This window comes from Cupressus sempervirens, chromosome 7 (genome assembly GCF_028749045.1).
Source record: "Cupressus sempervirens isolate cs-2001-9-10 chromosome 7, ASM2874904v1, whole genome shotgun sequence".
Taxonomy (NCBI): Eukaryota; Viridiplantae; Streptophyta; class Pinopsida; order Cupressales; family Cupressaceae; genus Cupressus; species Cupressus sempervirens.
The window spans coordinates 396844705-396867604 of NC_143124.1; the positions used below are offsets into that span (position 1 = coordinate 396844705).

General features: G+C 36.5%; 1 protein-coding gene across 4 annotated transcripts in view; it reads right to left on the reverse strand.

Moving 5' to 3' along the window:
• The window catches only part of ILA (putative protein kinase regulator ILITHYIA), a 265229-nt gene that overhangs the window by 25231 nt on the left and 217098 nt on the right, over positions 1-22900 (reverse strand). For all 4 annotated transcript variants that reach the window (XM_089791540.1, XM_089791536.1, XM_089791539.1 and 1 more), the window contains exons 53-59: positions 8046-8158; positions 7765-7923; positions 7553-7649; positions 5588-5773; positions 5309-5503; positions 4949-5128; positions 4664-4796 (exon numbers count right to left, since the gene is read on the reverse strand). In XM_089791540.1, coding sequence (XP_089647666.1) covers positions 4664-4796; positions 4949-5128; positions 5309-5503; positions 5588-5773; positions 7553-7649; positions 7765-7923; positions 8046-8158 — 1063 coding nt within the window. The remainder of the gene's footprint in view (positions 1-4663; positions 4797-4948; positions 5129-5308; positions 5504-5587; positions 5774-7552; positions 7650-7764; positions 7924-8045; positions 8159-22900) is intronic.

The window sequence follows — 22900 nt, forward strand, 5'->3', positions numbered from 1 at the left end:
ATATGTGTCTAAAACTGTAACACTTATGAATGACATTATAATCCATTAGAGCAATGAATGAGTTAAAGTTTCTTTTGAAAATCTAAAAACATTTCTAGTATGCACTTTTCAATCTATAGCTCTTTATTCATTGCACAAAAAAAATAGTCGTGAAAGGAATAGTTGTGCATGGCTTCCTTTGAGGCAAGGACCATTGAGGTTATCCTTGTTAGTTCTTTGAAACTGCGAGGCTTTATCCTCCTCCTTTTCTTCTGTCTACTTCCTTGCTTGCTTCCCTTTTATTATTTTCGTTGTACATCGTCATCTTGTTTAGCTCTTTGTTGGAACTTTTGAGGGTAATAAGATAAGATAAATTTATTAATGTCCAACAAGAGACCACCAAAAGGGTCGAGGATACAAAAAACAACAAGAGCACCAAACAGTGTCTAGGAAAGAGCAAACCAAGAACACAAAAGAAAGAAAAAGAGAAAGAAGACCATGGAGGCAAAGACTATGGGTCTTTACTCGGTAGAAAGAAGTCCAACACTGAAGGGTACAGCCTAGGACGGCCAAGAGCCCTAGCCTGTCTCTAAATACCATTAGAGGAGTGACGTTGCCGAGTGAACCCTTTGTAGGGCCTCACTGACCTGAAGTAGTAGGTGGTAGGAGTGTTGGGGGTTGCTTCTTACCCCAAGCGAGAAGTAGGGGCAAGAAAAGGTCATGATAAGCTAATCTTAGGCGTGGTGCTATGGGAAAAGGAGTTGCAGAGTGTGGTCGCAAAGCTGCGACGCCTCCCGGAGGTAAAGAGTGAGGCACCTCTAATCCATGTATCTGAAAAAAGTGGAGAGGGACCAGCCCTCTCCGAACAAACAATAGAATCTCCCTCTAATCTCATAGTAGATGAGGCATTGGAAAATAAAGTGGGTCTTCATTTCAGCCTCGGCCAAAGTACATAACTGAAAAATCTAGTCCTCTCTATCAATGTGGTGATCAGTCTAAATCCGAAGCCTGTGAGAACCAACACAAAAGGGGCCAATTAAGATACACAGGGCATGGCTCCAGCACCGAAACAAATAGCCTAGACACGTAATAATCTCATCTTGGATATCATAGCATAATTCTTATTTCCAATTGAACTCAATGTTTTCTAGCTCCTTTATCAAATAAGCATTTTCAAATTCAAGCTTCTCACATTTCAATCATTTTTCCTTTAGCTAGTCTTTTAAAACATCTTCAATGCATTTGGCTTCTTTAGCTTGAGTCTTCCAATTCCCGGTCATGATTTTCCCGGTCATGATTTTCCAACTTTTTGTTGTATTCTCCAATTTGGTCTTTGAACTCTAAATTTTGCTTGTCGAGTCTTTTAATTTTGTCTATGGCAATGATAAGTTCTTCCTCAAGATTTGTCATAGTATGTTTCTCACTTTCAACCTTTCATATCCTTTATCATCAACATGAAGAGAATTTCTCTTTTGTCATTTTCCGAAAAGCTTTCATCACTTTCTTTATATGCTGAACACTTTCTGGAGATCTATGATGGGATTATTGTTCGTCCTAGTCACCTATCTCGATGGTGGTGTCATGCCCTGCATATCTCTCTGGGGTCCTTCTGAGTTGGTTCTCACCGTCTTTAGGCTCAGAACGACCATTATATTGACAGCAGAGAATGGATCTGTAAGCTACATACTTTAGCCAACGTCAAGACAGAGCTCACTTTATTTTCCATTGCCCTATCTTTTATGAGATCAGAGGGAGATTTTATTGTCTATTCCAAGACTATTTTTCTCTTTCAACTTTCTTCAGTTATAGTCATCAGCGGTGTCTTGTGCTTTGTCTTCAAGAAGCCAACCTACTCCGGGATAGTACTTTATAGTCACTACCTTTTTCTCACCCGTATCTCCTTTATGTGGTGTAAAAAGGTCGTTCAGTTCTAACATTTCTACTGGTCATTCCAAATCTATTAGACTCCACAGCAGTTTCTTACGTCGAGGCAGTCTTCCAGGAGCTCACAGAGACAGATCAAGGCTCATGACCACCCACAACCTTATCCTTTTGTGACTGATTTCTTTTCGCCATTGAAGGACTGCTAGTCATTGTTTTGGCCTTTTCCTATGCATTTTTTCCTCTTTTTGCTTCTCGTTGTTCGCTTTCTTGGACACTGTTTGGTACTCCTATTGTCTGTTGTCTTGTTGTAAATTCCCAATCCCATAGACCTTTTGTGGTCTTTTGTTGGACATTAATGTTATTATCTTATCTTATCTTATCTTATCTTATCTTGGGCATATAGGCTCTTGTGTATAAGAAATTCTTCTTCTCAGCTTTCCCTTGTACTTATTCTAGGTATGATGATATTTCTTGGTTGTTGCCTTGTCATACTACACTTCATTGGTTTCACTTGCAACCTATGGACATTTGCCAGAAAAATGACTTAATCTTACTATGATTAAATCATTTGAGAGTTAAGTTACATTTGCATTTGGCATATCATTTCTTGCAATATATGCTTCCTTTTTTTTGCTTGAATTTTCACTTGAAACTATACTCTTCTAGATACTTTTAAGGTTGCTTCTTGTTTTTATGGTCTTTCTTCAATCCTCATTTCAAAAGCATTGAGGACCCCATCCAACTCAGCCTTTGTCATTTTGCCTATATGTTTCATCTTGTCAATCATCAACACTTTCGAGTCAAAACTATAGGTTAATGATCTCAATATCATTTTAATAAACATAGATTCCTCAATGGTTTCACCAAGACCCCTTATCATTTAATAATCTCATTAGCACAGTGAATATGTGGCTATGTTCTAATTTTCTTTCATTTTGAGGCTTTCAACTTGTCGTCGATGGGTATGGAGCTTTTCTTTCTCTACTTTATCATCTCCATCATAAATATTCTTCAACTTATCCCACATATCCTTTGCCAATTTGCAATGCATGAAATTTACAAATTTAGATTCATGTAGACTCCAAAATGTTGTGTTCTTGACTTTGGCATTAGTCACACATTTTCTTTTGATGAGAAACCATAAGATTCTTATGCTATAAAATGTGTAATTTATCCCATCAAATAGAAGTGCTTGGTTTGATGAGAAACCATAAGATTCTTCCTCAGCTATGTGTGCTCTATAAGATCTCCCTTCAAGTGATTAGGCCTTATGGAAGGAAACCACTTTCAGACCAATTGAAGAAAACAAATAAAGACTGTGGTAAACCAATATACGAGAATTTTAACTTATTTAAACTTTAGCATTCACCAAGCAATAATCAAACGCATCCACACAAGTAAAAGATCTAGCAATGGAGGACACAAGATGCATACATGATTTTACATTGAATCCCATGAGGGAGAAAATCACAGCAAGATATTCCTTCGATACCTATTACCTTCTTAAAAAAATAAAATTTTGTACGACCAACCCACAGGTGACACCAATCCCCTCCACTGTGCACCAACTCAGCAAGAGCCACCAATCTCTTCTATGTAGAGGTACCAACCTCATATGTTTCTACTTCAAACATGAAAACAATCTATAATTCTTCTTGTAATTCACTTGAAAGTCTTCTATAAAGTCTACTCTTTAACTTGTCTCGAACATCTTCTCTTCAGGTTAGTCCAATTTGCCCTTATAGTCTGCTCTAAATCTGCACTTAGGTCTGCTCCTATTCACCATCAAATTTTGCTATAAATCTGCACACAGTCTGCTCCAATTTTCCCTTAAAGTCTGCTAAGAACGAAAATGATGTTGAATTGCTTGAGAAATTAAATCCAAGTGACCTCTATTTATATCCTCCAAATGCAACTTTTCACCAATGGATATGCCTCCTCAAATCAGGAAGGCTGAGGCTGAAAAATATTTATTTCTACTTTAAATCTCCCTCCAAAATGGGCACTCAACATCACTAGGTCAGCCAGCAACATAATTATTTGCTTAATCTCCTTAACAAGGTCAGTCAAAAGCATGAATTAATGTTAATTATTTTTATTTGCATCCCAAAATAGGATGTCCATCTCTAGGGGCAGGCCTCTTGTAAGTAATATATTTTAATTTTAAAGGCCACAAGAAGTGTGTGCCAACACGGACAGGGTTCAGCACCTAGTTATTTAAAGCATTTTGACTTCTAAGTTGGGTGCCAAAGTTTCTGATGTAGTCAGTCTGAATTGCTTGGAACATGATTTACTTTACATTACATTTGATATCAATGACAACTAAAACAAGAAATGATCATTAAAAATTAGGTCTATGCAAAGGATGTAATGTGCATATAAGACAGAATGAGCTCACATGGGGTGAGTAGTATATAAAGGATACACCAGCAACAGAGAAAAAGTACAACCAATGTGGGTTAAAGGAAATGGAGTTGTATGCAAGTACATCACCACAAACCAGTGAAGCACGGTTGCCCTAAATAATCTTGGAGCAAACAGGTGTGATAAAAAGTCAGAAGAGAAATCACATTCACACCAACAATTGAGAGCCAATAATAGAAAATACAGGGACATCTCTCCATTTAAGAGATGTCCTAGAGGCCTCCCAATTTTGTAAATTATTCTTATATAAAACCATTGTTTTTAATAAAATTGAAAGGATAATTGTGCCTGATGGCATCCAATTCTTAGATAACATACAATTAATAAAGATATTAAGATTCAAAACATGATATAAAATTGTTTCTAGGGTGAAAACCTTTTGTAAGCTGGAAAACATGGAGGGCACAGCGTTCTGCAGCAAGGCGGACAGGTGTACTTCCATCCTTCAGAGATTCAGCAATTAATGGTCCCAAGGTTGGTAGATATGCAGCAGCCACTGTGACGTCTACCTGCTCAAATACAATTCAATCCTTAAAGACCATTGTTAAAAAGATCAACAGGTAACTTATGGAACACAAAGTAAAAAGGATCTTGGTCAAATAATAGTTTATAACATTATCTAGCAAAATTGGACTGGTAATTTCTGGATTGCTTAGATTACCTTGGCAACAGACTTGAGACTTTCTAGAGCTCTTCTGCGCACATCACTGGAGTCATCACGCAAACAGGATACCAAGAAAGGCAAAAGTTCAGAAAATCCATAATGGCCTGAATAGTGAGACTTTGCTTCATAGGACAGAAGATATCCTAGAGCCTTTGTTGCCGTTTCACGAACAGGAACCTGCTTTAAGACATGAAAGAAATTAGTTTGTTGTCAAAATGTAAATTGTAAGGAAATCTAATCAATCAATATTTTAAAGACAAAAATGAAATTTCTGGAAAGACATCATAAAGTAAGAACTTCCTAATTGTGACATGAAACAATATGGAGTAAAATTAACTATGGTAATGAAACTCGTACCTTATCATCTTTCAATTTATTTTTAAGACAATCAACAACTGTGGAAAATGCCTCTGAAGCACATATACGAGCAGCACTGAGTCTAAACATTGATGAGAAACTAAGAATTGTTCCATGTCGAACACCCCATGACTCTGATGGAACTGAAACTGACAGCTCAACCAATAAGCTGTGCAGTTCTCCATTTTCCAAATACTGTCAAAAATGGCTCTACTCAGTGTCCACATTAGAATGGAACAAGATATAAATATTAGGTCTGGTAAAGTAATAATTGTGCACCTGAGAAACAATACCAATCGCTTTTGCAGAAGAAACCCTGATCTGATCTTCATCCAAACGTAAACATTCTTTAAGCACTATAATAACACGACTAATTATAGACCCAGAGACACTTTTTCCAGCATACTTTAGCACACCTTGAAGTGCAACCATTATGGCCTCCTTAACTCCACCCTCAGATGCCACCTGCTCAATGATTAGCCTTTTACTAAATCTGAAATGTGTCTCAATCATAGTTACAATGCTCAGACTCAACAAGCACGTCTCTAACTTGAACTCCGACTCAGCGAAAATAACGGCCAAAACTAAGGAAATATTTCAGGCAAGTAAAACACTAGAGATCCAAAGATTTTTAAGGATTTAAAACTTGTTTCATGTACCCTATTAAATAAGCCTTAAAGATACAATAACACGATTAAAAGATTAAGTTGATCACTTACACAAGTATACATCAATCACATAACTATAAAAGCAAATTGTAGCTGGAGAAAAACCACACTTAGATATATAAATATTGATGAGCTTAAGGGGCTTTCTAATGAATGGTTCATAAGGCACAACACTTGGTGAAGGTTTTGTAAATGGGGTTGCAAGCTTTGGGTTTAACCATGGAGGAAACTCCGTAGTTAAGCACGCTCAGGCTGGAGTAGTACTGGGATGGGTGACCTCCCAAGAAGTCCCGGTGCTTCACCCCTGTGAGCATCACCTAGATCCAATGAGTGCTAAGTGTTCCATTTATTCTCATGAGAGATGGATTCATGTTGAACACTACTCATGAAATATGGGTCAATGAGTTTGACTCAAAAATCACACAGTTAAATCCTGATCGCAATATCACTATATAAATATTGTCAATGTATAAAAGTCATGGAATATGAAATCCACAACATCAAAACAATATTAATACTAAAATTGTAAAGGTATGGCTCAAAGGAGGTCACATCAATCATCACAATATCACGAAAGTCATGCACTGCCATTTAATATGGGTCTTGGATCTTGGATGAGGACGTAGCCACAATATTTGATTGTGTTTCAATCACTCGTATGTATGTTCAAGTGAGGAATTTATTAATAATTAGTTTTTGAAGCTTCCAATAATGCATGTCTTTCTAACAATCTCATTCGCAAAGAGGAGTGTTAAGTAAAAAGATGGATGGTTATGTTCTATTTTGACTTCAGCTAGGATAGTAATAAATGGGAATCTTCTATCAATTGTTTTTGTAAGGCATGATTGATATATTTTGCAATATGAAAATGATTCTTCGCATTATGAAAATGGCATTTTCTGCCAACTATGTCTTAACTTGTATTCAGTAGTACAAGGACTATAGCATGCCAACTTTGCCTATGCCAGTCACTGTGTACTAAGCAAGCTCTCTGATATATGAAACAAGATAATACTTGATGGTGGCTTTGACCATGAATATGCAGAGACCTGCAACAAGCGATATGCATTATGTAGATTTTATGACCATGATTCATCATTGGCCTGTTGCTTGTCTATACTTACAATTGAATGGGGATTTGGAGAGAGGTAGAGAAATGGGTATAGATCTTGAGGGAGAGAGGAGATATATATATATATATATATATATGAGAGCAAGAGAGAGAGAGAGAGAGAGAGAGAGTATTGAAATTTGACTAAGTCAAGAAATTATAACATCTTCTAAAACATAGAATCTGGATTCTGCATTATAACTCCTCAAGAGTCTAAAACCACTATCCCACATCCTACCAATATAGAGTTTGGGGGCATTGTCATAAACCAAAAAGCCATTTAAAGTTTGGGAGTTTTTGTTTAAATTAACAAAAACAACCAAATCTTAGGCCCAGCCTCGGCAAGTCTGATGAGTCTAAGAAAGACATGGCTGAATCTGGAGCCAGGCAAGTCTTCAACAGATCAAAAAAAGAGAACTTTACGATGCGTTGCATCAGGTTCGGTAGATTAGAAGTTAAATTTACCTGCAAATTTGAAAGGAGGTCATTGACCAAAGTATCAACACGGGTGCTTAGTGCACTTAGCTTCCCCAATGCTAGAGCTGAACTTGAACGAACAATCCTGAGCATTTTCAGCAATAAGTTAAAAGACCTAATACAAATAAATGATCCACAAGCTCCAGACAGTACAGGAACTAAAAGTTTTAAAAAAAACATGTTTAGAACATTTGAAGAACCTTGTATTGTCCTGCAAGCACTTGATGAAAGTTGTTTGAAGCTGTGGAAGAAAAGGCTTCAGTGCTATTCCACCCTTACTTATTAGAATACCCAATGTAGATAAAATGGCGCTTTTGACTTGCCATGGAAACCTATCTCCAATGATTCGAATTAGGGGTCTGCAAGCATTCATAGAATTAAGGATCAATCAACAAGAAACATAATTTTGTTGTCTTCTAAAAAAGCATGATATTACAAAACGACAAATAAAAGCAATGCTCAACCATGCAAACTGCCATACCCAGTTATTGGAACAACAAAAGGCTTCAATGCATTTTCACTGGTCACATCTATTAGCTCCCCTAAGCCCTCAGCTGCTTGTTCTCTCAATTCTGCTGAGCCGCTCATCAAACCCTGTTTTATGATGGGAAACAATTAGAGTTCAAACTAGAAAGAAAGGTCTATTCTAAAACTTCAGACTAGATAGGATCAGCAACATGGACTGTTTAAGACCAAAAATATCAATTTGCTCAAGTTTAAATGTATCATGAACATGGTACTTAATGTTCTCAGCGATTTGAATATTTCAGTCTGCTTAAATTTTTTTGTGTTACTTACATTTCCTATCAAAGATTCTGCCAGAGTGCAAAAGTTATTTCAAATTTATAATTGCTTTATTATGTTTCATCCCTCCTAATTAAAGATTGAAATCACAAGCAAGATAAATTATAATGTTAAATATAGAAAAATTGTGTAAGATACTCCTTTATAAATTTAATAGGAGATAAGTCTCATTTTTTATTATGAAGCATACCTCTTTTCATTCTAACAACTTGATTGTAGCCAAGATTAATTTTCAGGTTGTATTCACAAGGAAATATCAAGAGCAAAGATATAAATTCAGAAATCAGAAATAGGCGCTGAAGTTGGTCAAGTTACTCTGAGATATTCATGTAAGGGCTACACCAAGGATACCTATCTCTGACCTTTGGTGCCCAATTAAGATGGTTTTTTACTCTAAACACAATCTTGGACCTCAAGGCCTATTACCTATCAAAAAAAAAAGATACTCCTTTATAAATAATCCATATTACCATAATGTTTTGATAATCAAATTTGCCTTAAAAAAATCACATAACCAAGATCCTATACCCTGATAAAAATAAAGATTCCAAAGTGAAAGCAATGAAAGACAAGCATAAATCTGATGTGGAACCTCTACCCCAGAAAGAAGATATGGTAAAAAATGAAGTATGCAAATAAATTTGATGCTGCAAAAACATAATATGGTATGTCTTTGTACTCCTTAAGTGAAGTGCTGGAAGCGTATGCATTTTACTAAATGCTGGATAAAGCCATTGTCAGTTTACAGTTATCAGTTTTAGTTAATGGATCTCTAATAAGTTTCTTTGAAAGTAGATGCAGTCTAAGCCAAGGTGACTTGTTGACCTCCATACCTCTTCATTTATGTAATGACCCTTCTTATAAAGGCCACTGAAACCCTCAAACTGAACTTAGGAATTTTGTCAAACACTTGGCATGTAATGAATAATAACAGTAATAATATTCAGAATATGGCAATTTCAGATTTGATACTTTCAGAATATAATCACAGAATTACAATATATATATAAAGCCTTTGAACGATATTTCAATTACAATGCAATAAATTCTGAAATTGTTTTATTACCAATTCTGGACTGATTATTACATTGACTGTATGACAGCAAATTTACCCAAAAATTGACATATATTTCAGAATGCAAGAACCTGGTTTGAAGAACTATGGAAGAACACCACGTTCTGATGCAAATCGTTGATGAAGACCTCCAACCGCACCCCCAAACTGTCCTTAATTTGCAGCTGCTGCCCAAACTAGCAGGGCCGTACCAGGCCGTACCTGTACGGCTGCTAGATAAAAATAATACCAAGGTTTTGGGACCCCCAAATGCAAGGAAAATGGGCGCCTAGGGTTAGGTAGTAACCCTGTAAAACCATAAAAAATAACTCCAAGGGGTTGAGGAGATATGAGCAATTATGTGGTTCCGAACCCTGCTTTGCCAATTCTGAAAAATGCACCTATTCTGTCTTCAAACTCTTGTCAAATGCTTCTCCAATGATAGGGCAAATCTGAAATCCTTTTTCCAACCAAAACAAACCCTAACAACGAATTCTCAATAAGCTCCAATGAGATGGCTGAATACCAACTCCAATTATGCAACAATTCAGGTGATATTTCACACCCTCAAAGTTGCCAATCCAAGGGAGTGATTCGTTCCCAAAGATCGAATAATAATTTGCAGATCCAAAGTCTACAAATGTCTTCACAATGAAGAAGTAGAAGAGTTCTCAAATCCAAGCATGTCCAAATGAGAGGCCCAGCCCTCTATTTATTCACTTTTCTAAGAAGTTGCTAGAACTTCCAGAAACATCCTTTATAAATTCTCATTATAATGCACTTTTTATAATAAAGTAATTTTATAAAATAAAAAGTGCAACTCAACTTAAAATTATATCATGTGGGCCCCAATATCACATAATGATAAAATATAACCTCTTAACACTTCTTCAAGAGCAAGATATGACCATCTGATCCGCAGAATTGACTCTCTTTCCACACCATTTGCCTACGAGAGTCTGGAATAGGCAAATCCATGATCAATGCCATGTCGAACTAAAGAGGGGACATTACAGTTTAATGGCTGATATGCTTGGCCACATAATAATAAGATATAAGACCAGGGATATATCTACCTCTCGTTATAGATTATTTCTATGAAATCTGATCGGCCTACTTGGGACCCTGGTTCGGATAGGATTCAATTGGGTTTCTAGTTCAGGTCTGTTCATCTATAGATACAGACTGTAAGCTCCCATTTCAGTACTTTTAATCTCTATGCTAGACTACATCTCATGCTTAATGAATTTCGCATAGTTATTCAAACTCTTATCTTTGATAAAATCATCATTTTATTATTTATTCGATTATAACCCATGGTTTGACCACCTTATCCTAAGACTTTTATTTAATTAGAACATGTTACCTTTTAATTAAATAAATACCCTTTATCCTATGTGCGCACTGAGAAAGGAATTTCATATTTTAAAAATAAAAGAAAAAGACTTTTTGTCTACACATTGAATGCACACTTTTCTAATTGGGAGGAATCTCTTTTGTCGCTTAATCTCCTCCACACATCTTTTGCCTCTTAATAGATCCATTGATTTTGCCTCTTGAGAATCTTGTACACTAAAGTCAATATGAGGATTATTCTCCACCGTAGATTTTGCCTCTTAATCTCTCACCGCCCATTGGTCTTTTTAAATAGGCTCTCTCCTCACTCTCTCAAAAGTCATATTCATGCTATTGTTATGCTGCCATTTTGATTACTTGCATTCTTGAGCACTTGAGCACTCATTTGCACTTTGATTACTTGCATACTAGTTTACTTTACTCACATCTTAGATTAGTATTTCCTTTATTGCAATTAGCTTAGATCACATGGCTTAATTAGGAGGTATTGTAATCTTGTGCACCAAAGTCAAAAGGAGGATTATTCTCCATCATAGATTTTGCCTCTTAATCTCTCACTGCCCATTGGTCTTTTTAAGGAGGCTCTCTCCTCACTTTCTCAAAAGTCATGTCCATGCTATTGTTATGCTACCATTTTGATTACTTGCATTCTTGAGCACTTGAGCTCTCATTTGCACTTTGATTACTTGCATACTACTTTACTTTACTCGCATCTTAGATTAGTATTTCCTTTATTACAAATAGCTTAGAGCACATAGCTTAATTAGGAGGTATAGTAATCTTGATCATTTTAGATTAGTTTTACTTGCTTGTTCTTGCATTGCATCTTAGCTTAGTTTTGCACTCTCATTCTAGCTTGCATTTGCATTTACATTCATTTGAACTTCTTGGATATGAGCACTCTTGCTCTTATGTTTGAATCTTCCATTCTATAGTACACCTTGCAAGGGTCTCCTTTTGAGGTTCATTTGAGAGCCAAACCCATACTCTTTCTTACTCATCATAGATAGGAAGCTATAAGCCGCCTCTTGAGACTCCCTCTTTATGGGTTCTGTCAAGTATAATGGCTTATAGAAGTGTGCCACATTTTTGGCATAAATTTTTGGCACCCACTATGGGGCTAGACTCAAGAGTTTAGCTCCATTTCTTTGCATTTTTCTCATTTTTGCTATCGCAAATTTGTCTCTCTGTTTTGTAGGTCAGGATAATCGCACAAAATTTTACAATATAACAAACCAATACTTCATATAACGGCCAGATGATCCTTACCAATTTTTGAACTATTGTCTTTGTTCTTTGTGAATTCTTGTTTGCCTTCTGGCAAAATATCATCTCGATCTATTACACTCTATTGCCCAGACCTGAAATATCGTCTGGCTTCTCAAAATGTATCATATGATTTTTTGATACACTATGAAGAGTCGCCCGGATTTGATTGCTTCCATAGTCCGAGTCCTTTAACCTAGTTGTTTATGGTTTCCTAACAAGTGTTTTTGCAACGTTCTTTGTTTCATTTGCATATTTTGTTCCTTAGCTTGTGGTTTTGTTGGGATTGTTTGCGAAAGCCAATTGCATTGATCAAGCATACTAACACATGGTTTGTAGAGCTACCTTGAAAGCAGAAGCAAAACAAAAGATTTCATTATGCTCATTTCATATTATTTGCTTTATTTTTATATCATTGTGTTTTCTTGCATTAAATTTCATTTTCATTAGGCATTTAGTAAATCATGATTAAGAGTTCTCATTGATGATAGGAGAGTATGTTCTTGTCTCTTTGAAGCAATAAGAAATCTTGACCCATTATGTGAATCAAGAAAGTGAGTGGAATGATCACTCTTTAAAACATTTTTAGGAGAGTATGCTCCTTGCCTCTTGAAGTAAATCAAAAATCTTGACCTCCTTGTGTGGATCCATTTTGTGTTCAATCTCCATGTGAGATTCTTACCTCTAGAGGATCTTCCTACGATTGCCCTAATAACTGTGTCATATGCACCATGGTTGCTCATGAATCCTCTAAATATGCTAACATTTACTCTTACCTCATGACCAAATCATTCCTGAAGGCCTAACCTGTAATGACAAAAGACAACTCATTCACAACGCTTCCCGCTATACCATCGTCTACGACTTGTTTAGGAAGGCTCTAGATAGAACACTTCTTAGGTGTCCAGTAAAAGATGAGTTTGAACGTGCACTAGCTGAAGTCCATGATGGCATATGTGGGTCTCACCCCAATGATCTTGCGCTAGATAGAAAGCTACTAAGGGTTGGTTATTAGTGGCCTATCATGCAGAGAGATGTTATGCGATATGCTAAGTCTTGTAAGAAGTGTCAAATGCATAGGAACTTAATCCACACTCCAGGAAGAGAACTTATATCATCTATTACACATTGGCCTTTTCAGCAGTGGGCTTTTTGACTTGGTAGGCCAAATACATCCTGTCTCATCTAGCGGACATAAGTTTATCATTACTGCCACTGAGTACTTTATAAAATGGGTTGAGTTTGTTACTCTTTCTGCAACTACCAAGAAACAAGTACATTTATTCATCCTCAATCATAGCATTTGTCGTTACGACATACCTTCCTCCATAGTTACTAATAATGGAGGACAACTGAAAAATAAGGATCTCAAGCAATTGTGTAAGAAATTTAAGATTAAGTAACACTGGTCTTCAATCTACTACCCTCAAGGTAATGGCAAGGTTGAAGCTTTCAATAAGACACTACTGTAAATCTTACACGACACAGTCAACAAATCAGATAGGGATTGGCACTTACAAATCAACCCTACACTATGGGCCTACAGAACTAGCATTTATACACTTATAGGAGCTACGCCCTTTGCACTTGTTTATTGATCTGAAGTTGTTTTACCTCTTGAGGTTGAGATACCTTCCCCTAGGGTCTCCTTGAAAGGCTCCATCGCAGATGAATATTATTGAATCATGCGAATACAAGAATTAGAACTTCTAGATGAGCATAGAAGAGTTGCATTTGATCAAATGAGGGTATATTAGAAAAGGATCTCACAAAGCTATAACAAAAAGGTTCACTTGAGAGAGTTTCAAGTTGGAGATTTCATCTTGAGAGAGAATGCCAAAAATCAAGCATATAAAGCCCAAAAAGGGAAATTTGAACCATAGTTACTATTTTTTTTTGGGTCCGATGCATATCAGCATTCTACACCTAAGGGAGACCATCTCCCTAAACCTATCAACATTCTTCATCTTGAAGTTCTACACATGATGCTCTTGCTTTCTAGAGCTTTGTACATATCTTAATGTCCTAAAAAAATCCAAAAAATTGATATATGATCCTGAAAAAATCTTTTAAAAGATTAAAAAAAGTCCTAAAAAATGATCATCTTAGTGAAAGCCTAGCAATAGGCGCTTTGATGAATCAAATATCAAAAGAATACAAAAAAATCATAAAAATTCTTGAAAAAAAAAAATCCTTCCGAGTGGTGAAAACCTAAAAACAGTCACTAATTGAGACCCATGCACTTATATCTATCAGTGTGTGGTTTTGCACTCTGAGGCCTTTCGACTTTCATCTCCTGCTCTCATCTCCTTGGTTTGGGATTGGTCTTTGTCTAGGCTTAGGGGGCATGAATTGTATCGCACTTTGGTATCTTGTATGCATTGGTGTGTCTTGGCGACTTACCCCAAATAGCGTTTCTCAACACTTCCCTTGACATCAAATGTTTCTTAACACTAATTGGATATCCTACCTTAAATCAATGCTTTGTCTGTAGTCTAGGATTATGCGATATTTCTCACCTACAAGCATGAGTCCTAGCGAGTCATTGATTATCCTTTTCTTTTCACACATCCTTTATACTGAAACGGTTGAGACATGTTATGGCTTATTTTCTTTGTGTTGATTGATTGATGATTTTCGCTGACTGCTCCCTCCTTACTCTCTTCAGGATGTCACTTGGCTAGAGGACTAGGGGCATGGGGCATGTTTTCTTTTGACTTATGTCTGTCGGTGTAGATTCAATGATGTTAGGTGTCTCTTGCTTTGACCCCTTGGATACTTAGGAGAATTAAGCCTATGTCCTTGTCTATTACATTGTGTCTACTCTACAAGACCATGCTTATGGCCATGTTGACATTTGGTGTCTCGATGCGAGCATAATCTTACTATATTAAACCTAAGGAATGTCACTGCATCATCATCTTGACATTTATGTCTTTGATGCAGAGGTTGGATTCTCACATCATATTTGATATAGATCATATTCATATCTTTGTAGTCTTGCACTAGTGATGGTTGTATGATCGTGCGATGTCCCTAATAAGGCTCGATGATAAAAACACAAGGACCCATCTAATTGACCCTTGCAACTCGCACATTGCATTTCATGTTATGTTGCATTTTAGGGTTTCATTCTAGTTTGCATTTTGAGTTAGGAGAAAGTCTCCTTTACCTTTTGGACGTGTCGTCAACTAAGCTCAACCCTCCTTTCTTCTATCTCTCAATCATGTCTTCATCACTTCTTGGTCTTTCATCATCATTTCTCTTTAATTTATCCTGCAATCACAAGTGGTTAGTCTTATCATCATGTGTATTTATCCTTTTCGGCCCCTTATATAGCATTTTGACTTAATTTTTTATAGTCTCAAATTTTCACGAAAATTGCACCTTTACATAATTTCAGCATCATGCGTCCATTTATAGGATCAAAATCGAATTCCAACTTCATCTTGATTGTCAAAATCGTGATTTAAATTCTTCTCTTCTTTGTGTAGTCGACTGACCCTTTTGAGGTTGATCTTTTAAATCTTTTAAGGCAATCACCCGTTCATCATTTCTACATCTCCATTATCTACTCATTCTTATTTCTTCACCTTTCTTCTTGTTTTGACCTAATTCTCACAATTTATCTATTAAACTAGGGCACATTCTCAACGTCTGGTGGTAAAACTTGGTCTTATACTTCCTAAATCACTTATCTATCATCATGGACCTTATCTTGATTTGATCATATCTATCTTGTTTTTGCATCCCTCTACATAATTTTGATTTCAATCTCGAGGGAGCAAGAATAATCTATCTGCAAATTGATTATCTTATATCTATCTCCTATCTATTTTTGCTAGGAGCATCTCAGCTTCAGCCCACTTCTAGTTTGAAGTTGTGATCCTTGGAATCTATCTAATCTTGATCAACCTTGCTAACTTCAATCTGCTGCTAGTTTGGAGTTGGTTACCTCTTACTGCACTTCATTCACTACTAGTTCAGAGTCAGATATCTTATCGATCAGCTTGACATTATCATTCTTTGACTTAATGTGTTCCCAATCGCTCAGACATTAGTCAAAGATGGGCAACTGTAATCACCCAAAAAAGGTCTAGTAAACTATAACCCCCTTTTTCAGCATTTTTTATCTCTATGCTTGACTATATCTTATGCTTACTTAATTCTGCATAATTATTCAATCTCTTAACTTTGATCAAATGATCATTTTATTATTTATTCAATTATATCCTATGGTTTGAACACCTTATACTAAGTTTTATTTAATTAGAAGAACATGCTCCCTTTTAATTAAATAAATCCACTTGATCCTATGTGTGCAAATGGAAAAGGAATTTCCTATTTTAAAAATAAAAGAAAAACATTTTTCATCTACACATTGAATGAACACTTTTCTAGGTGGGAGGAATCTATTTCGCCTCTTAATCTCATCCACACATCTTTTGCCTCTTAAACACATCCATTGATTTTGCCTTTTGAGAATCTTGTATGAAGATTATTCTCCATTGTAGATTTTGCCTCTTAATCTCTCACCATCCATTGCTCTTTAAAAGGAGGCTCTCTCCTCAGTCTCTCACATCTCATGGTCATGCTATTGTTATGCTATTATTTTGTTTCTTGCATTCTTGAGGACTCACTGGCACTTTGTTTACTTGCATACTAGTTTACTTTACTCACACTTTAAATTTGTATTTCCTTTATTGCAATTAGCTTAGATCACATAGCTCAATTAAGTATTGTAATCTTGATCTTGTTAGATTAGCTTTACTTTCCTTGTTCTTGCATTGTATCTTAGCTTAGTTTTGCACTCTCATTCTAGCTTGCATTTGCATGTACATTCACTTGAAGTTCTTCGATACTAGCACTCTTGCTCTTATCCTTGAATCTTCCATGCTATGGTACACCTTAAAAGGGTCTCCTTTTGCGGTTCATTTAAGAGCCACACTTATACTCTTTAGATTCTTACATGTCATAGGTAGGAAGCTATAAGCTGTCTCTTGAGACTCCCTCCTTATGGGTTCTCTCAAGTATGATGGTTTATATAAGTGTGCCACATTTTTGGCATACACAAACAGGTTCTAACCCAGGCAGGTTGGCTCCTCTAGGCAGTGAGAGATCAGCTAAATCATTGCCATAATATGGGCTTCATTCAAGAGTGCAATCTGAGCATAAAGAGAAGATTTGTGCAAGGGTTTGAAGCATATTTAAAGTCTCATCTATTGCAGACCTGAAGTTTTATTATTGCCGCCATTGTTAATCAGATTTCAAGCTTTTTGTTATTGCTACAGTAACATGAACAGTAGCACTACTGTACTTTTGCATATTAGTTGAAGATTTATAGGGTTTCAAAGTTTATTTGTTGGAGAACAGAGATATAAATCTAGGATTGCATTTCCCACTTATAAGCTTCCATTCTTAGCACGTGGCAAAGCTATTAGAGGCTGTGCTGCTGCTATATAATCGACACGTGTGGATTTCCCTTAGGGCTTGTTTGGTCGTTGGAATTGGACAGGAATTGGCATTTGTAATTTTGAAAAATTTCTAATCCAGTGTTTGGGTGTGCAAAATCAAATTTGGAATTTGGAAAATTTAGAATTTGGTATCCCCATTTACCACCCAAAACCAGAATTTGATCTTCCATGTAAATAGGTGGAATTGATCAAATTCCCATTCTAATTCCAATTTGACAAAAATGAGCATTGGATAATTAATTGAAATTTAAAAAAAAATTGACATCCATTGCTCAAGTTGCTCTGTAAACATAGTCATTTTTTCCACCTCTACTCAAGTTTCCCTCTGTATTACAGGGAAGGTAAACACTCCGATGCCCATAATTTTGGTCGAACACTACATCTGTATTACAAGGAAGATATGCTCTCTCATGCTCATAATTTTCTTCTCAATCCAACTAATCTTTTAATTTGCAGATAATCATCAAATCTGATTTGGAAATGCAGATTGGAAGGGAAGGTTGCAATAATTACAGGCACAGCACATGGAATTGGAGAAGCCACTGTTATCCTCTTCACCAAACATGGTGCCAAAGTAGTAACTGCAGACATTGCAAATGATGTTGGTCATAAGCTTGCAGAGTCTCTTTCTCATGGGCAATCTATGTTTGCTGTGAAATGAGCAAAGAGGATGACGTTAGGGCGGCAGTAGATTTGGCCATGGAAAAGCAAGGGAAACAAGACATGCTGTTTAGTAATGCCAACACTGGAGATAAGCATAGAGATGTTGTTGTAGAGTGTTACAGGGATTGTGGGAGGTACTACACCTTATGCATACATGGCCTCAAATTATGCAATTTTAGGGCTGACTAAAAATGGTGCCGCTGAGCTTGGGAAATATGGTATCAAAGTTAACTATGTATCATCTTCTCTTCTTGCAGCCAGCCTTATAATGCTGCAAATACATGACAAGCTTGAGTCTATTGTTCTCCTATCCTTCAAGATTTTGTAGATAATAGTATTTTACTATTTTCTCTCCACATCAATCACTAGTACAAGATCACGTAAAGGTATGTGAGGTAGTTAATTGATGATGCAAGTATGATAGCAAGATCATAAATAATAGCACATGTACAAGAATAATCAAGTATTTTCAAGCATAATGGTGATTAGCCAAAATGTGCAATTCCAATTCTGGTTGGTATTCCAATTCCAGAAATGTGCAACCAAACACAAGAAATGTTATTCTCGTTATGAATTCTTGGTGAACCAAACAGTCCCAAACCAAATTCCAAAAATTGCAATCTGGATTTTGAATTCTGGAATAACAATTTCAGAATATCAAATTCCAATTCCCAAATCCAATTTGAGCAACCGAACGGGCCCTTATCTATCATTGGCATCTATGAAGCCATCTCATGAAGAAACTAGTATTTTCTGATAGAGGTTAACTGCGACTGTTCCTACTGTTGCAAATGGTCAACTCCAGGCTTGCCGTTACAGTGCTTTCAGACTTGCATTAATGACATTTTCGGACTTCAATGTTTCTTCAGTGACTTATGGTGGTTTGGCAAAGGTAGAACCTTTTGGGGTTATTATGAAACAGTTCTAATAAAAGAAGTTGATGAACACTATTATCAGAAAGAATTCTAGCAACTTATTTAACCAGCCATTAGTCAACCTAAACAGTGGCTAAACTCTACATTTGAAATCAAAGAGAAAGAGTATCCCAAAAATGCATTAGAAGCAGAGAATAACAAACGTAACACAACTATTTTTACAGTTCCAGATAATATTTCTATAGATCATTTAGCAAAGATCATGTTGATTGCAGAGACAGAGAGAACTGCTATGGAACTGTAATGTCCCCTTTTTGGGACATTAGAAACATTAAAGACATATTCATATAATATTAAAATTGATTTTGAGAGTGTGAATTCAAATTATGAAAGGTCAATCTAATATTATAAAGTGGGCTAAAAATGACAAGGAGAGATAAGATGAAAAGCCAGGAAGGGAGTTGAAGAGTCACAGCTGTGAGGATAAAAGGAGAAGAGACTCATTCATTTGGCATGCTTGATTTATGATTCAGTTTTCAGTTTCTCTCTTGTGAGAGTTATTCGGAAAGCTTCAGCTTTCAGCCAATGTGAGGACGTAACCCCTCGTGCTGGTAGATAGTGGATGCAAACCCATTGTTCATGGAGACGTCAAATCAGGTATCTCTCGGGTGCTTACAGGTTCTTCTCTTAGTGTTCTAATCTGACTGTAAAACTATGTTTAAGATTGGATTTTGAATGTCGGTTATTGTATTATTATTGTTTAATGCAATAACATGTTTTAAGGAATTTTATGAGAGTTTACTGGTTTTATACTGTTGGTTTGTAATGCATTTTCATATGCTTGAATCCTAAATATTATTTTGAGAAAGAAACTGGATAAATATCTATTGGGGATATTTCCTATGGTTCATATTACTGGGTTTTAATAATGCGACTTGATATGTTTATGTTATGAATGTTATCTTGAGGGAGGAAATCGGGAAATATCCATTTGGGATATTGCAGTGGTATTAGAGTTGTGCATCCTACCATCTTGTGAGGTTATTGATTTTATCAAATCTGGAGAAACCATGAGATACAATATTGTTTTAAATATGACAGACTTTATTAAGGACAAAACCCCTTAAGGAAAATAGGGAGATTGAATATAGCCCCATTGTCTCTTGAAGATTGTCAAAAGTTCAGGTAAGAGTTTTACAGCATACATTATTCAGTTAAATCTATTTCAGAATCAGACTGAATAAGCAAAAAGTCTCTTGTAAGCCCTTGTTATAGTTGGGTGAATTCGTATGGCCATAGTTTGTATCAGAGATTTAAGGAAGGAGTTTGATAGTCGTAACAGGTAGAGATTGGCACCAAAATAACGCACAGGGCCTAACACAAGAAGCTCGGGACTCTAACAACAATGGAGCATTAAAACACATTTATAGTCAACATCATGCGTGAATGGGCAGAGGTTGTAGAATACGGCGACGTTATTCCAGTTGGAAAGACATGACAGTCACCTCTCCTGGTCACACTGCAGTACTATGGTGGACGTCATCACAGTTTGTGCAAAACGAATACTAACAAAGTCAGGCCGTAAGTAGCATTCGACTGACATTACTATCAAGCACAGGCTCTCAGCAAGCAACACCACTCTCAATGACTATTAGACTGTTGGGAGTTTCATAGGAAGTCACGCGAGCTGCTCATTCCTCCCATCACGGAAATTGCCAGATGTCAATGTAAGACTAGCTAGGAGGAAAAGAGGTGATACAGTCGAGGGAGGTAGAGATATGAATTTTGTTCTTGAGCAGTATGCAAAATTTGTAAAGTCATCACTTGATGATTTTGAATTGCCATCGAGAAGCATAGGAGGTTGTTGGAGGAAATGAAATGGTCACTATTGGATGCAAAGATTTCCGATGTTAAATCATCGTCATGAACCTTGTCTTCAATCCGCACATTACTTTCTTGAAGGTCCAAATTCATAGGCAAAGATCCTATCACCCAACGAACTTAGAACAGAGACAACAAACAAAGATTACCAATATGTGGGATCTGCATACATAGCAAAACAATAACACCGGTTGTGGTAGTTGGACATCACGGGAACATGCAAATCAAAAGAAGCTTTAACACACAAGAGACATCATATTTGACACCTAATGACACATAATTTGGCTTATGACATTTTGCTTTTATATGCCAAGTGTCGTTACAAGAAGCCATTACAAGGTGTGACTCTTCATTTGGTATGTCAAGAACAAGGATTGGTGTTGTATCATTCGGTTACACGGACCACTGTGTCTCATATTGCTAGATATAGATTCAAATATTACTTTTAACTATAGGGTAGATTTATTGTGACGAAAGAGACATTTGTGCAAACTATCAGATTGGTGATACCGTGAGTTGGTTTCCTTTAAAGTGGTATTGACGAGAATGATGCAACATGTCATGCATGCATTGAGACATGGAAGTGATTCGAGACTTTAATGAAGGTATTCTATGTATAGATGTTATCAAGATGTGCCAGAATAATCAATGCTGGAGCATTACATGACTCGACACAGAAAGAGTTATGTGCATGTAACATCTAAATCAATAATAGCCATGCATCTTGGAAGCAACGCTGTTGATAGAAGCTAATTTGTTGGAAAGTATTGAGTTAATAGTTTGGAGTATTATCAAGCTTTCACAAGCAAGGTGCGTGATTCGCATATCATCGATGAGTCGGAGTAACAACCTTGTCTATGCCAGTATTTACAGTTGGAAGAACTATCTAAGACAAAGAAATCATAGGGAAAGGCCCAATGCAAACCAATGAAGTCACATGTAAGGAGAAATTAACTTCTAGTCCACTAACAGAAGAACTACTTCCCCAAGATCATTTCCTATGTAAATTGTGAACAGTGGGGGCAATTGTTAGAGATTTGGAATTTCTTTATAGATTGCATACCGTGTTGGTGCAAGAAGACTATGTGGGCAAGTTGAATCTCCATCACAGAGCATGGAACTAGTGGAGCGAATAGGAATCAATACAATTGAGAAATTGTTGGTCGTACAGGAATTACACTTTTCAGTTCAGCTTCGAATCCTGAAGGATAACAAGGTTACCAACACATTAATAGCCCCACGGAGATACAGGTGTGTCATTCAATGTCATAGAAGGTTGACGGCCAATCAAAAATGTGAGCCGAATGCCAAGTCACATATTTTTCCAATCTCTACAATGAGGCAGTGATTGTTAGTGAAGGGTTAGATTAAGCATCAAAAGAGTGTGTGGCCAGTGGGAAAATCCGTACCAAATCACCACAGAGGATTGTGGTGTCGATTGCAAATCCTTTATAACTAAATGCAAATTCACTATAAACAATGGATATCAAACTATGTGAGCTTTGATAAGCTACTAGTGTTCTACAAGGCTTTCTATGGATTACATCAGACTAGTATGACTAACAAATACTCCATAGAAAGTTGAAGGGCATATTGGCGTGAACGTTGTCAACTAAAGGCACGACTATTGCAGTCATTGCATTTCCAAATTGGTAAGATGTAATTTTGAAAAGATTCGTCAAAAGGCATTTTTGAAGTTGAATGTGCACCAGGTCAGGACTATTGGAGATATCGTGGGTTACCAATGCATTGAGTTTAGAGTCATTGGTTCTAGGTTGGCTCAGTAATTTTGAAGATCAGTGTATGGGGTGGAAACTTCAACCTAAATAGAAGGACTATGAAATTAACCTTACTGATGGTCAATAAGTGTTCTAGTGAATGAGTTGCTACTAACAAAGTGATCACTCCTAAAACTGTGATAAAATCAGCAAACTATTTAATTGATTCCTTAATAGGAAGAGAG